Genomic DNA, 14,967 nt, shown 5'->3' with positions numbered 1-14,967 from the left:
TTATTATTCGTCACTTCGTCGTCGCTCCTTCACCTCCTTTGCGGCTTTACAGGCTCCCTCATTCAGAGTCGAACTCTGTTCCAGTAAATCTTTGCCCAAGAACCAATGAGCCCGGAATCCAAAAAAAAAAAAAAACTAAACACACACGAGAAAAGATGCCGACTTAATCCTTTTGCCAAAGATGAGCTTCGTGGTGCTTCAATAATGCCTTCTTCGTCACATCGACTTCGACAACAACCCACACAAGCTCCTCTCTTTTCCACCCACCTTCGGTTCGTTTCTGAATCTCCCATTGTCATTATCTGTGAATCACGAAGACGACGTTTCTTCACTTGTATACATTATAACCATCCCTCTATCTCTTATCTGTTCTTTCCCTTTACTGATATACTTCATTTTCATCTAGCTGATACTTTAAGGTTTAGTTATTTTCATTGTTGTTATTTTTAAAATCACCTATTCACTCCCTCTAGATGATACTTTAAAGTCATCAAGTCTGACCTTGACGAAGCATGTCCTCTCTTCGTTTATTTTGCTTACATACTTGGCTGCAAGAGATTGTGTAGTTTTGGTAATATTGTTTGTTTTACTTTTTGTTTATATCTTTCTGTGCAGTTATGGTAATATTAAGAACTGTGTATTTCAGGTTGGCGTACCATTCTGCTTGCTTTTTACTGGAAGAAGATACAGTTACACTGCAGCATATGAGCTTTTTTCACTCTGCCATGAGTTAGTGAAAGAGGACAGCTACTCTCTGAGGTTAGCTACCAGTCCTTTTTCCTTTTGATTCTCTTCAAGGTTAGTTAAGAATCTCTGTGGTATAACAATACCGGCTTTTCATTTTACTTATGTAAAGTCAGCTTCTCAAATTTTATGACAATGTCAATTCTAAAGAAATATTGAAAAAGAAAAGTTTGTGAAGTATATATGTAATAACAAAAGTGGAGTGTAATAATCAATTTTTTTCTTCTCTGAGATTGTCACTGTCAAATTCAATTATTTGAAACACGACACTTACCATGCAAATATATGGTTATTTCTGACACAGGATACAGATGGGATATTTACTTCAGTTTCTGCCTATGTAAATATATGGTTCTTCTGCAAATTCTCTATTTTCCTGCATCAATGATGACTTTATGTCTGTCCTTTCTTTTGATCCAGGTGTCCACAACACATTGGGGTAATCCACAGCAAAATTTTCAAAAACCTCCTCTATAATTTTGCTGTAACTAAAAGATCCAGACCCTTCTCTAGAAATTGAACTTCTCAAACTGTTAAGATCAAATGTCATGACACAAATGTCTCACCCTCTTCAGCATCAAAAGCACTAAAACCTACTCTCCACAAAGGCTCAACTTCTTGAACTTAGAGCCAGGATTCCAGGAATAGTTATGGACTTCGAGCACTATGGGTCTGATTTTGGTACATTATACCACCATAACCTACTGCAAACAAGAGGAATGGTCTATATGCTGATTGGCAGTTAATGGCAGTGGAATGATCTATACATCAGAATTACACAGTCCAAATCCTATTATATCATTGACACAGCCTATGGGTCAGATTCAGTTCAATTGGTCAAAAGCTCTATGACTTTGTCAAGAAGGGAAGCTTCTCTTCCTCCTGGTTATGTACTATTTAAGAGTAGAAAATGCATGTACGAGAGTTACTTCTTCTATTTCTACCTACTCTGCAATTATCAGATATACGATTCATTCACTCACTAAATATGAAGCATCTAAATGCCTCTTCCTCCTCCATCCACCCTATTTTTTTCCTTCTTTTGTGTTGTATGTATGGAATTCAAATTCCATCTTTGAAAAATTGAGGTTTCTGGAGTAATGTCAATGTTAAAAATTTTTAACGCTCATTTTCTGATGCTTCAATAAACTAGCAGAACTCAGCAAATCGTCTCACAGGCCACACGGTATCAGTATTTAAGATTCGGATTAGGTTAATGTTTACTAAGAAATGCAAGACTATTAAAATTCAATCATACAAGGGAGAAATTAAAGATAATGAATATGGCCAAAAAGAATGACCACCGAGATAGGGACATACGCCTATTTGAATATTTTGTTGTACTTGGATGAACAAGATCAAGCATGCAGTCAATTGATACAAGATAAAGAAGGAAAAAAATCTCTATATGGCCAGAACTGAAAGGAAACCGGTCAACCACACAGCACACTCGGAAGAGAAGATTAAGAAGCACAAAATAGTGAAACAGATCAAACAGATTCCATATACACCTGAACATTTTTTGCAATTTGGTAAACCAAATCTACAACCTGATTGAGCGATGCCTTCCTTTTGAGGGTTTCCTACTGACAGAGGGCTGTGAAGCAGAGAACTCTGAGTGCATGTCCACGAAAAACTTATCCACAATGTCTAAATAAACAGGACTTTTGAGACGAGAATAATAGTGAAGTGCCTCTTCTATGTCTAGAACTTGCTCAACATCAGCTGCATCTATCATCTCCAATTCCTTCATCTTCTGTGCCAAAACTTGAGCTCCTCCATTCTTGTGTTGATGATGACTTAAATCTTCCTTCTTCCCAACTCGATAGCTCCCTTTGGTCTTTCGTTTCACTTGTCCTTCATGTTTGCTCTTTCGTTCACTTTGCTTGGCAAAACTCATGTAGTTTCCAGTACAAGAAGCATCTCCATCTTCTGGTGGCTCTTTGGACCCAGGCAAGGCATCACTATCAACCCTCTTGATTATGCTTAGATCTGACTGCAAATGATCATAGAACTCATTGTAGAATTGGTCTCTTCTGTAGGTTCTTCCATAGCAGCTGCTGCAAGTGAAAGGGTTGAAGGAAAGGGATCTGGGTGATCTTTGGTACCCTCCACACAAGAAAGACTTGACATTTCTGAAGGTTTTGTGAAATAAAACCTTGGTCTTGTCAATGGTTTCTCTGAGCAGCATTTGTGGTTCGTTCTACTGTGAACACTGAACAGGCAAAAGCTTTCTCCAGGTGGCTCTTCCTTCGAGAGCTGACACAGCCTAAATCTGCTATAGGTCGTGTATTCTCAAATTTTGTCTTAAAGTTACCAAAGACAAAAACAATAAAGTTAAATAAGAAAACATGTACTATAAAAAAGGGGTCATAACTTTTTTTTCCTGTCTAGTTTTCAACTCTATCTTTTTGCTCACGGCATCCCATGCTCTCTGTCTCTTTCAAACTCTCTGTCTTTCCGGGGTGGCCATATGATCATATGATAATTACCATATCTCAGCCAAAAGTACTTTGGGGTCCCATACCTTAATCTGAGGTTGTTCCTCTTTGGATTAAAGATAGTTAAAGTTAAAGATCACAAATTTGAGGACTTTGGTATGTAATTATCACATACTGTCATGTTTTGACTAATTGTGGTTGAAAGTGCGGAGGCATTGATTAAAATGAAAAGCTAAAGGTGGTTTGTAACTTGTAATAAGACCCGGCGTTTTTCCTTCTCTTTTGCCAAATTTGAATCCTTGGGACCCATAAATCGAAAACTCCATTATCATCTTCTATATCTTATACAACTATACCAATTTATTAATGATCTGTACTCGTTAGCAATTACATTCAGATACTGCTTGAAGGCATACTTTCTATATGGGTCGCATGGAAGGATTAATAGGAGATACTCCATTAATGCCACAATGAGTTAATGCAGTAATTACATTCACTTGTGAAGAAAGCCTCATTTATTTCTAAGAAAGAGGAGGATGGTCCCCTTATTGTGGTAATGTTGTGGGAATGACAAGTATTGGATATAGCAAGTTGAGGGGCATTTCATTTCCTGCATTTTGTAGTGTGTTGTCGCTATCGTTCACTTGCCTGTTTTTAAAGTCCTTCAACCACCTGTGTCCGAAATTATTAAGTTAAAGCGACTAATAACTTAGTGCAAAATCAGGCAAAAAAAAAAAAAAACTTAGTGCAAAAGTGTAGCTCATAGTTGTTGGGTTTTTCTTTCTTTCTTTGTTTTTCCTTAAACTAGACAAATGAAAGAGAATGTAAAAAACTATTAATTCCTAGCATTATTTTTAATCAATATCAATACACACACTGCAGTTCCCACCCTCAAGACTTCCTAACCCTTGAAATTCAAAATACCCTAATTATGACATTCATGAATCAAACATGCATCAATATTGTCCCCCCCCCCTCATTAACATACTTTGATTCTGAAAAATGTACGTATACTATGTGACAATGTTAGTATAAATACATTGAATTCATTAAACTATTAATTAATATTTAATGATAGTACAAAACATTGCGCATACATCTTTTTTTTTTTTGTTCAAATCATTCTGCATACATCTAATTCGAAGTAAATAAAAGCAATCTCTCTTATTTCTCCTCTCTGAATTCTCTTTTTTTATCAAATAGTTTATATCTGCAGCACAAGGACCCTCAACTCAAAAGTTCAAAATATTGTCATCATATTTTGTGCTATTAATTATGAAACGAAGTCATAAGTTTACATTAAACTTGTAGCTGATGATCAAACTCGAAGAAAATGATTAGAGAAGGAAGCCAAACGAATTATTAGAGAAAACAGAGAAAAACTCATAATCACTAGCTTCCCCAACTCTCACCATCTTAGTGTTAAGAAGTTAGTGACTTGTATATAAATAATAATAGAATTTGATGAGTGTGTCTTATTTTCAACTGCACGTTTTGTATGTTTGTCAATTTGTTTACACCAGTCAGCGTCCAGAAGATATTTGTATAGTGTACAAGTCAATAGTTATGAGCACCTGTACAACAAACTGGGTTAACATTCCAATTAACATTGAAATTTCCGTATAAGGCAATATATTTAAACTTGGATGCCAAGATTAGCTGCTACGGTGTATTTAGTAATTCTGCCTTACCCATGAACAACAATTTTTTTTGTAATTCCCAAAAAAAAAAGGGACATTTAGCTCAATTAATCTGCATCTAGGAGGGTGGCAATAAATACTTAAGAGAATTACTGTGAGAATCCAGGAAAGGAGGATACTCCATCCGTTCTGAAATATAAGATCATTTTATAAAATAAATTACACTACAAAATAGGTTTTGTATTTTAATACTAGAAGAGTAATTACTAAAAAGTTTTAATGACAGGCTGCTTAGTTTTTATAAGACTTTTTTTGTGAATATGTTTCTTCTTTAAGATCTTATTGCAATTTTTCCTGAATACTTGTACTTCTCACATCAAAGAACAGGAAGCCAATGGCTTCACCATGCATCCGTAATCCACAAATCATAAAAGCTGCTACTCCAAGCCAGATGTGATGATCAAATATCATCAAAATAAGCCAACCTGCATATAGAAGAAGAGATGCATCTGCCACGTGGGCCCTTATACGATGAACAAGAATAAACATCGCCAGAAAGTCTTGGTGTGTCAGCTCAATAAAAGTTCTTTTCTTTACCTGCCTTGTTTTCTCAACAAGCAACTTGCACCATAACTAGTCTCCCCAACTTCAACTTGGGTATCAGTAACAGGAACTAGTATCAAAAGCATGAATGTTATAAATGCTTCACGGTATCATCAACTCTAGAAGTTTCCCTGTATTAATACTGGGGGAATTAATTATGTATTAACACGCAGTTTAAAAAATTATGATTGTATGCATGTTAAATTAAAAATTGATCTGAATTTCGTAACACAATATTTAGCTATAACTAAATATAATTAAAAAAAAACTTATATTTGAGTCCAGATAGAGTAATGTAACATAACTAACAGTAGTTAGATGAAGCAAAATGGACTCTTATCCTTAAGTGAGGCATAGTTTCACACTTTAGTCAATAAAAAGAAAAGGGTTAAGGTACAATTTTAACAACAAAGTTTACCTTAAGGGACACTAGGCACCATAAAATTTATTTGGGTGCAAAAATATACAAGAAGTTGCCAAAAGAGAGCATCTGGCACCATGCCGTTAACGTCCGTTAGTTTACCGTTAGAGGGGCTCAGAAAGTCAGTTTTAAGGTGCATTTTTAACAACAAAGTTTGCATCAAGGGGCATTAGGCACCATGAAATTTGCTTGGGTGCAAAAATATACATGAACTTTGTAAAAGAAAAAAAATAACAAAATTTTTCAACTTCTATAAACGTCCATTAATTTTATTCTTTTGGGTCTCACCAAATGCTATATTTTCTCTCCATCAATTTTCACTTCCAAGTCGATCCATCTTTCTCTCATCATAGTCAACACGCATACTCTCTTTGTCATATCATTTTCTTAGCCTCCAAGCCTTTTATATGTATTTAAGCAAAACACATCTTTCCCTTCTAGGATATGAGGTTTATTGCTTGCATCCAAGTACTATATCCAGTCCTTAATATAGGATGCAATGGACTAATTTGAGGAGATTAAAAATAAATAAATAAATTACTTTAAAATATTATATTTATTGTTTTTTCTCCAAATTAATTTTCTTGGCTTGTAAACTAATATATAATTTAATGATGCATATAACTATTTTAGAAAAATCATGTACTATATGCTATTGCGTCAAATAAATAAATAATATGATATTTAAAGTAATTTATTTATTTATTTTAATCTCCTCAAATTAGTCCATTGTATCCTATATTGAAGACTGGAGGTAGTACTTGGGTGCAAGTAATGAACCTCATATCCTAGAAGGGAAAGATGTGTTTTGCTTAAATACATATAAAAGGCTTAGAGGCTCAGAAAACGACATGACAGAGAGTGTGTGTGTTGACTATGATGAGAGAAAGATGGATCGGCTTGGAAGTAAAAATTTATAGAGAGAAAATATAACATTTGGTGAGACCGAAAAGAATAAAATTAATGGATGTTTATGGAAGTTGAAGAATTTTGTTATTTTTTTCCTTTTACAAAGTTCATTTATATTTTTACACCCAAGTAAATTTCATGGTGCCTAATGCCCCTTGATGCAAACTTTATTGTTAAAAATGCACCTTAAAACTGACTTTCTGGGCCCCTTTAACGGTAAACTGAAGAACGTTAACGGTATGGTGCCAGATACTCTTTTTTGACAACTTTATGTATATTTTTGCACCCAAATAAACTTTATGATGCCCAGTGCTCCTTAGGGTAAACTTTGTTGTTAAAATTGCACCTTAACCCAAAAGAAAATCCCCTTGAAGAACTAGCCAATTGAACCAATAATGCTTGAAGCTTAAGTAACATTAAAAAAAAAAAAACAGAGAGAGAGAATGCAAAGCTGCAAAGTAACATAAATGTAGGCTTTGTTAATAGTGCTGCAATGTAGTCGGATGAATGTTGGAATTTGATTCTGCTTATAATTTCAGTGCTTGCCCCACTGAATAAATAAACATAAATGTAGGCTTTTAGTTTTACAATTGATGTTCCAGCAAAAGTTACAAAATTTGAATTCTAGGCTTTCTAGCCTCAAGCACCAATAATCAGCATATGAACTACTCAGTTAGGAATAAAGATTATATATCGCTATTGCCGAATATAACTTATATTTCACTTTGTTCGGAGCATTCAATCTAGTATCAGAAAGGAAGTGGTAATTAATCTGCAGAACGAAATGGATCCCAAAGAAGAAGCAATAGCAGGAAGAGATTAGGTAGCAGAACCGGAACCACAGGGTTAACATTTCTGACGAGGCGCTTCCTGGCAAGCCTTCTCCTCACATATTCCCTCCTCTCTTGTTCTCCCCACTGCGCTTCCTCCAATCCTTTGGCCAGCGTCAATGGCGGAGGCTGCTGAAACGGGCACTTACACCTCCACGAGGTCTTCGGAGGCCCCAATCCGAAAAGCCTTCGGAAGAAGAGAGAGAGACTCCATTTGGTAAGAATCGAGGGTTTAGGACAAAGAATTGGAGGGTAATCCCAATTCAGGTAACATGGAATTTGGCGGGAAATGAAGAACTGGGAGTGGAGGGTCGGTGAGGTGGTGGGGCTCGTGAGTATATGAGTTAGGGCGTGGAGTCTCGGCGTCCATGTCGTGTTCTCCATCAGAACAAGACGATGCGATTCTGAGATCAGACCAAAGAAGAAGGCTTTTGGTTTGTATGGATAGACAGATATGGTGGGGATTGGGGAATATTTGCGTAATTGATTCCTCCGTCACAGTTTCTTTTGCCAACTTGCCCTAATTCTGGACTTTCACAGCATTCGCAGACCATAATCGCATTTCTGAACATCCTTCACTGATAGCTTCCAAATGCTCGTCCGATGATTGTTTACCTGATCATGGTCAAACATGAGATAACAAAATGATAGGTTTACGAATAGCTGACGGATTCGTCGAAGATAATTTATTCGCCTCATGCATATTTATCCACGAAAATGGAATAAACAGTACTTGAGAAAATGATTAAAAAAAATACCAGTTAAATTTTAAAATAATAAATACTCTTCCGGACCTTAATATAAGACCCATTTAACTAATTTGATTAGATTAAGGAAGTTGGGTAAGTTAGTTAATTATAAGAAAAGTGACACATTTTTCCTAAAACACCATAATCATCTTTTTAATACCCCTCTTCTTCTTCTACTTGATTACAGTTGAGAGAGTATCATAGAGGTAATTTAGAGAAAATTGATAAATATGATAAATGTGTCTTATATTTAGAACCAAAACCAATACAAGAATTGGGTCCTATATTAAGAACCGGAAGAGTAGATGATTTTAACATGTCAAAACTATTACAAAGCATGACTTATTTATTTTTAAAAAAGCTTTAATAAGTATTTTTTTTCGTTATTTTTCTGAGACACTTTAATCAAATTTTTTTTATATATATTCTTCAACTTCGATCATACATTATTACGTCTTTTATTTTCTCTGTGAGCTTATAATTTAATAATAATATTTTAAAAATAAGATGTTATTTCCAATTCAATGAAAATTCAAACTTTAGTTGGTTTGTCTAAGAATGTATTTGAATAGTTTGGTTCTACAAAAAACAAAGTTTTCCCTTTTGATTACAACGGATATATTTCCAAACATGCCACTAGAGACACTAAGTATCATCACCTTATAAAATGAGTAAAAATGATAGCTGAATGCTCTTCTTCAACCATCATGATATTTGTGGTATGCTGGTCAAAAAAAAAAAAAATCATGATATTTGTGGTATGATATAACAAATAATATTGATTATTTTAAATAATTACACACTATATTGGATCAAATTTAATTTTCCTTAGGATCTGCTTGTGTGAGTACAAATACTGAATTCTGTCTCTTCGGCTTGGTAAGCCCTGCATGTATTTACACATCCTTTTGACAAACCCTTGTGTTCAATTTAAAAAACTGATGCAGCAACCTATGGACTTCACCGTAGTTACTGGTAGACGAAACCAATCGATCCTTTATCCACTGTGGGAGCTTGTTGACTGCATAAGAAAAACTCCTCTTTGAGGGATCAGATGCGTACCTCGCATCAACCAGCAAAATTGCTGCGTAGTCATTAATGTGACGGATTGCTCTCCCTAAAACAATAAACACACAGATGTCAGTGACTGGAAAATTTCATAGTTGCACCATCCTGCAGGTCAGATATATTAAGCTATTTGATTTAGCTTATAAGTGATTTTGCACCTTAGTGTTTGCGAAACAAAAGAGTCTATTAAATAATTTTTTTTTTACATTTTACAAGACAAATCTGATCTCATATATCTATTTTATATATTGCAAGATAACTTACAATAAGCTCATCTAAACACCTACCAAGTAAATATGTGCGAAAAATTTTATCTTGTAAAGCAGATTACCAAACACCCAATGTACACCTTTAGAAGCTAGGACATGGTTTTGAACTTTCGATGGAATCAACCTACAGGTTGCTTTCACCGAAATGTGGTTTTGGCTCCACCCCAATGTGACTCCTAACACACCCTTGTGAGCTTGAAGAAAGTCTTAAAAGATATGAACGTATACGCACCTATTGATTGATTTACAGCTTTCATGCAGAGATTCTCATAATATTCCTTTCCTCTGTGACTGCAACTTCTTAAGATACCGAAACCGCCTTGTATATCTCCACTATAAACATTATAACTGGCGGAAAACGTAGAAGTTTCAATGGGGTTTGAATTTCGAAAACCTTCGACGTGCTTTATCCTCTCTAGCAACTCAATGTCAGATGGACTAGGATACGGCAGTCCAACCATGACTATGCACCGCCCCATCCCATCACTTAAGTTAATCCCTTCAGATATCTTTCCACCAACAACGGCCAGGAGGACTGCACCGCTTTGCGATGCTGGGTTTCCACTCGGATCTATACTCGAAGATGGGTAAACTGTTTCTTTGTAATCTTTAAGAACAGATTCAATATCTGTATTGTTTCTAGGCTCTCTAAATATACGCTTCCTCTTCGTAATTCTATCCAGGATGCCAGAAGATTCCCAGGCTTCATAGACTTTCGCTTCGTAATCAAAAGATGAGAAGAAAACAACAATTCCTTCAGGAACTATGGTCACCAAATTACAGAGGAGAAGACCAAGCTCCCGCATCTGTAAAGCACACAATACATCATAATCAATACTTCAGGAAGTAAAATAGAGAATAGCAATTCACATAGAACACTATTCATCAGCCAATCGCTATAATCACAACCATTAGAAGAACTCGCACTTCAAACCAAAACATCGGCAGATCAGGACTGACTTTTACTCACAGTATCAGGTGAGCTCCTTGAGCTGTAGCTAAAATCAAAGGAGCGGCCAGAAGGGCCACGGGAGACTGCAATTGGCATAATACTCTGTGGGGGTACAATATGACCGCATGAAAAGAAATGCAACTGGTTTGGTGGCAACCACGGAAAGAGTCGCTCTCGTGTTTCTTCAGTAGGTTGTAGAGTTCCCCCTACTAAAAGAACAGCGTGTGCTTGGTCCACAATCTAGGGAAAGATTAAGAGTTAATTATCTTTTCATGATATTATCTATTGAGACAGGAAACCTAAGCTCGGATTTCTCAGAAATTAAGACAACAGCATCAGGCAAACCTCAGAAAATATCTTCTCTCCACTGAGCATAACATATTTAATATATCCTTGTTTCCCAGGGCTCGTTGTTCTAGACCTGGAAATGATTATCCTTCCATCATTGTCATTGTTTGTCAGTGATAGCAATACGTCAGCTAATGCCTGGAATGCAGACTGAGTGCTTCCATCTTCATAACGTTCTCCAATTTTAGTGGTAACTGAAATCTTCTCCAAGTTGGCTACCTTTTCTCCGTAACTAGAAACCTGGAAAATAAATTACATTTGGACATCAAAATGACAAAACCAGGAAATCAAGAAGCACCATGAGGAATTTAATTAGAAGACAGTGCATTAATGTATATATACAGCAGCAAGACTCACCTTGTGCATGATTTTGCTTTCCTTGATATACTTCACCAAGTTAATCAAGTTGACATTGTCTACATTTAGTTCAAAGATAAAATCATTGACGGACATGGTAAATTCAGAGGCCCTACTATCCTGAAAAGCCTTTTCTATATCTTGGCAAGAATTTATGAGGTTTGAATCCTTCTCATTGATTAGCACTCGGAGGAAAGCTCGAGTGAGGACCATTATAGTTTGAATATATCTCCGGTTACCAGGTCCCAGAAGATTACGGAATCTGTCAAAGTATCTCTCCAAATGGGAATGTACATTTTCCAGCTGAAGAAAAAGAAGAATCATCTTATAGTCAACAGAGACATCGACACTGCATATTAAAAGTGTAGATGTTTAACGAAGAACAAATTAATATGAATGAGGTGTACCAATAAATTTACACTAAATGCATATTGACTGTCTCCAAGACATTGATATCTCATTGTTTGATGGCGTCCGCACCAATTTAAAGCATCTCAAAATGGCATATGCAAATTCAAATATCAAGATTAAACTAGCTCTTGAAAGATAGATGTTTGCAATACTTCAATCAAGGTAGAGTAATGGCTAACACACCTGTGCTAAAGTAATTCTGGAGTCATACATGCTAATGAGTGAATCAGCTAAATTATGAGCTTCATCTATAATGACAACATTGGATTTCAAATTTAAACCAAGTGCTTCACGAGATGATTTTGACAGAAGAGACTGATATGGTAGAACCACAAGATCAGCTCTCAAAACCATGCTTCTAGAACCATAATAAGGACAAGTTCCCAAATTTCTTCCCAAGTTAGCAAGATCTTCAATATCCAAGGCCCCTCTCTGAGATACCTCATTCATGAATTCTCTTTGTAATCTATGCTTTCTTAGCATTGGGCAGCCAGACAATGCCTTTGTTCTCCGTACTCTTGTACATGCTCTAAAGTTCTGAAAATCAGAGTCATTATTATTCGTGGGAAGCCAAAGTCCAGGGAGACAAAGTAGTCTATATAATCACTATTATTTATATAATTGCAAAAGTGCTTGTTCCAACTTGCTAGTAAGCAGGATAGTTTGCTGCAAAGTTAGAAACATTTAGCATACAAGCATTGAATAACAGTGGAATAGTGGATTAGTATTCAATTATCCAAATAGACACTTTTTTCTTGGTATTTTGGCAGAGCAGATAGACGTGTTAAATAAATTGAAGCTTAGATTATTCTACGTTCACCAAATCGTATCCTCCATTGCTCCAACAAACTTCCGAATTAGGATTTATTTTCCTGCAAAATGTAAAAATCATGCATCCACAAGCACATAATATTCTACAATTTTGCATGGCATCTTTAGATGATTCTTTCAAAAGGCATGTGGTATTATTCTATAAGATAGAGAAACAATTAGAATTAAACAAACACGATAACCTTTCTCAACTCAAAAGTTGTATATATCATTTTCCAAAGGATAGCCATAATAACTTGAACTCACGCACCTTAATTTTTGCTGGTTCATTTTTCTTTTTCTTCTGGAGTTCCAAGCACCGCTCATTCATGCGTGTAGAGTTTCCAAGTTTTAGTACTTCTGGAAACAAGCAGCAAGATAATTACTAAAAATCTAGAAATTTTGATTAGCCAACGCGGCCTTAGAAAAAGAAAATAAACCTGCTTGCTTAAGGGGAAAATGTCTGACCTTCGTTAATGCAAAGATTTTTCCTGGAGCCCAAACAAACAACGTCCATCTCATTAGCAAAGACTGTTTTCCTTAATTCCTTTATGAACTGTGATAGCTGTGAATGAGTTCGACTACAGAAGAAAACCTTTAACTTTTTTTCCTCCTCCTCCTCCTCCTCAGATTCACCCTCTTCACTGGACGAAGTAAACCCACTTTTAGAAGCCTGCCTCTTCGACGTTACATTATCCAGAGCTTCTTCATTTTCACTTTCATATTCCTCAAGTAAGAATTCCCCATCGATAACATCCACGTCCACTTTATCAATTTTCTCATTCGAATTATCACAACCCTTTCCAGGAGGAGAACCTTCACCAATAACCTGAAAATCTTTACAAATTTCCCGGTTATTCTTCTTATCAGGCTTGTCTAATCTGGATCCATACTTTTTCTTGCTTATTCTTTCAGATTGGACTTGCTTTTCTTTGTCCACAACAAAGTCTCTCATCCAATCAGGTTCATCATCTGAACCCCCGCCCAGATTTTCCTGATTTTTACCACAATCACGCCCTGCCTCTGATTTCTGCTGTTGCCTCCGATCAAGCACCCATTGCAAAGCACTACAAATAACACTCATAGTCTTCCCAGTACCTATTCCATTAAAATTACTCAAATTAAACTAGTATAACGAATTTATCTTACACAACGACTAAAAAACGAAATGGGTTTGATTGACCGAATCTAACAGCACAGGTAAAAGCATAAGTATTAACAATATAACCGTAATTTTCAGCAATCCAAATGAAATGACAATAACGAAATTATCTTCACCCGAAATATTCCAAATGAAATTATGATAGGGAGATTTACCAGTGGGACTTTCCAGCATGGAAACGCCACCTTGTTCGAGAGACTTATAGAGGGCGTTCATGAAGTCAATCTGGATGGAGTAGGGTTTAAAGGGAAAGGCGGGGAATTTTGAGTCACATTTACTTCCATCGCTGGCATCCATTTTTTTTCAATTTCACGTTTGCTTGGAATGAAGCTACGAGAATCTGCTCGCAAGGAACTATAACTATGCTGTGAGCTCTTTTATGGTTATATTGCCGCCATGTTTTTTACTCCGTTTGTGGCCGCATCAAAGGCGGAGCGAACGAGACTTCCCGCCAGGCTCAGCGCGGGAAAGGATCCAGAGACAGGCCCTGTTTGGCTGCACGGATTAGTAATCTCAATTCGGGAATGCGATGCTTTACTTTTTTTTTCTTTTTTCTTTTTTTTGAACTTCTCAAAGCCTAGTCTTCAATATAATTATATAAAATTAAATTTCTACTGAATTTCAATTTGTACTGAAATGAAAATGAATATGATAATTCTGAGTTCTAAATATTATAACTTTGCAGTGAGTTCGGAAAAAATTTAAGTGAACCTTGAATAAATTTAAGACATCTTTTATAGTTTACAGCTTAACATTTAACTTTCCTATTATATACATATTTATCACTATATTATTATAATAATAATAGCATTTAATATATTTTTAAGATAAACTTAGCCAAAAGAGGTCAAAATTCGCAAACAAAAAATAAATTGAAATAGTACAAAATCTTTTTTTAATATCAAATATATCAATATATTACATTATTTATGAACTATCAGTGATAAAAGTAGTTTGGCCTTTGGAGAACATGCTATACATTTTTATTCCTGACGAATACACACGCACATATATAATCCCCAACTATCAAATCTATTTGAAAAATATTACTAACTTCGTTCTTAATATAAGGTCTAATTAACTAATTTAGAGAAATTAAAAAATTTAGTTAAATTGGTTATTTGTAGTAACTAGGTCAAATTAGCTCTTACAATAAGGAGCAAAGGTAGTATAATATACTCCTCCGGTCCTAATTATAAAACCCAATTGACTTATTTGAGGAGATTAAGGAAGGAAGTTAAGTTGGTTATTTA

At 35.6% G+C, this 14,967-nt stretch overlaps 3 protein-coding genes across 3 annotated transcripts; all 3 read right to left on the bottom strand.

Annotated features, from left to right (window-relative positions):
• Nucleotides 1-2,067: 2,067 nt before the first annotated feature.
• Nucleotides 2,068-3,083, bottom strand: LOC114747728 (uncharacterized). The gene has a single exon (XM_028936078.1). It carries the CDS (start codon nt 2,933-2,935, stop codon nt 2,288-2,290), a length of 648 nt encoding a protein of 215 aa, XP_028791911.1. The 5' UTR covers nt 2,936-3,083; the 3' UTR covers nt 2,068-2,287.
• Nucleotides 3,084-5,238: 2,155 nt separating this feature from the next.
• LOC114747729 (uncharacterized) lies at nt 5,239-8,256 on the bottom strand. The gene is made up of 2 exons (XM_028936079.1): nt 7,592-8,256; nt 5,239-5,559 (listed from the first exon to the last, which is right to left on the bottom strand). The coding sequence occupies exons 1-2, from the start codon at nt 7,970-7,972 to the stop codon at nt 5,548-5,550; spliced, it is 393 nt and encodes a 130-aa protein (XP_028791912.1). The 5' UTR covers nt 7,973-8,256; the 3' UTR covers nt 5,239-5,547.
• An 847-nt stretch (nt 8,257-9,103) lies between these two features.
• LOC114747726 (ATP-dependent DNA helicase DDX11-like) lies at nt 9,104-14,142 on the bottom strand. Its single transcript, XM_028936076.1, has 9 exons — nt 13,870-14,142; nt 13,021-13,650; nt 12,824-12,912; nt 11,926-12,279; nt 11,332-11,634; nt 10,972-11,214; nt 10,645-10,866; nt 9,907-10,480; nt 9,104-9,454 (listed from the first exon to the last, which is right to left on the bottom strand). Exons 1-9 carry the CDS (start codon nt 14,009-14,011, stop codon nt 9,234-9,236), a joined length of 2,778 nt encoding a protein of 925 aa, XP_028791909.1. The 5' UTR covers nt 14,012-14,142; the 3' UTR covers nt 9,104-9,233.
• Between the last annotated feature and the right edge of the window lie 825 nt (nt 14,143-14,967).

This window comes from Neltuma alba, unplaced genomic scaffold (assembly GCF_004799145.2).
Source record: "Neltuma alba isolate B1F8T4 unplaced genomic scaffold, ASM479914v2 tig00005425_pilon, whole genome shotgun sequence".
In the NCBI taxonomy this organism is placed as follows: domain Eukaryota; kingdom Viridiplantae; phylum Streptophyta; class Magnoliopsida; order Fabales; family Fabaceae; genus Neltuma; species Neltuma alba.
Note: the sequence above shows the minus strand (reverse complement) of the source record. Positions and strands in the feature narration are given on the sequence as shown.

Excerpts from the sequence above, each read along its gene's own strand:
- LOC114747729 (XM_028936079.1), bottom strand. The coding sequence starts at position 7,972 with ATGGAGAACACGACATGGACGCCGAGACTCCACGCCCTAACTCATATA.
- LOC114747728 (XM_028936078.1), bottom strand. The coding sequence starts at position 2,935 with ATGCTGCTCAGAGAAACCATTGACAAGACCAAGGTTTTATTTCACAAA.
- LOC114747726 (XM_028936076.1), bottom strand. The coding sequence starts at position 14,011 with ATGGATGCCAGCGATGGAAGTAAATGTGACTCAAAATTCCCCGCCTTT. Across the intron at positions 12,913-13,020 it reads AAATCTTTGCATTAACGAAG|AAGTACTAAAACTTGGAAAC; the intron begins GTCAGACATTTT and ends GCTTGTTTCCAG. Across the intron at positions 9,455-9,906 it reads AGCTGTAAATCAATCAATAG|GGAGAGCAATCCGTCACATT; the intron begins GTGCGTATACGT and ends TTATTGTTTTAG.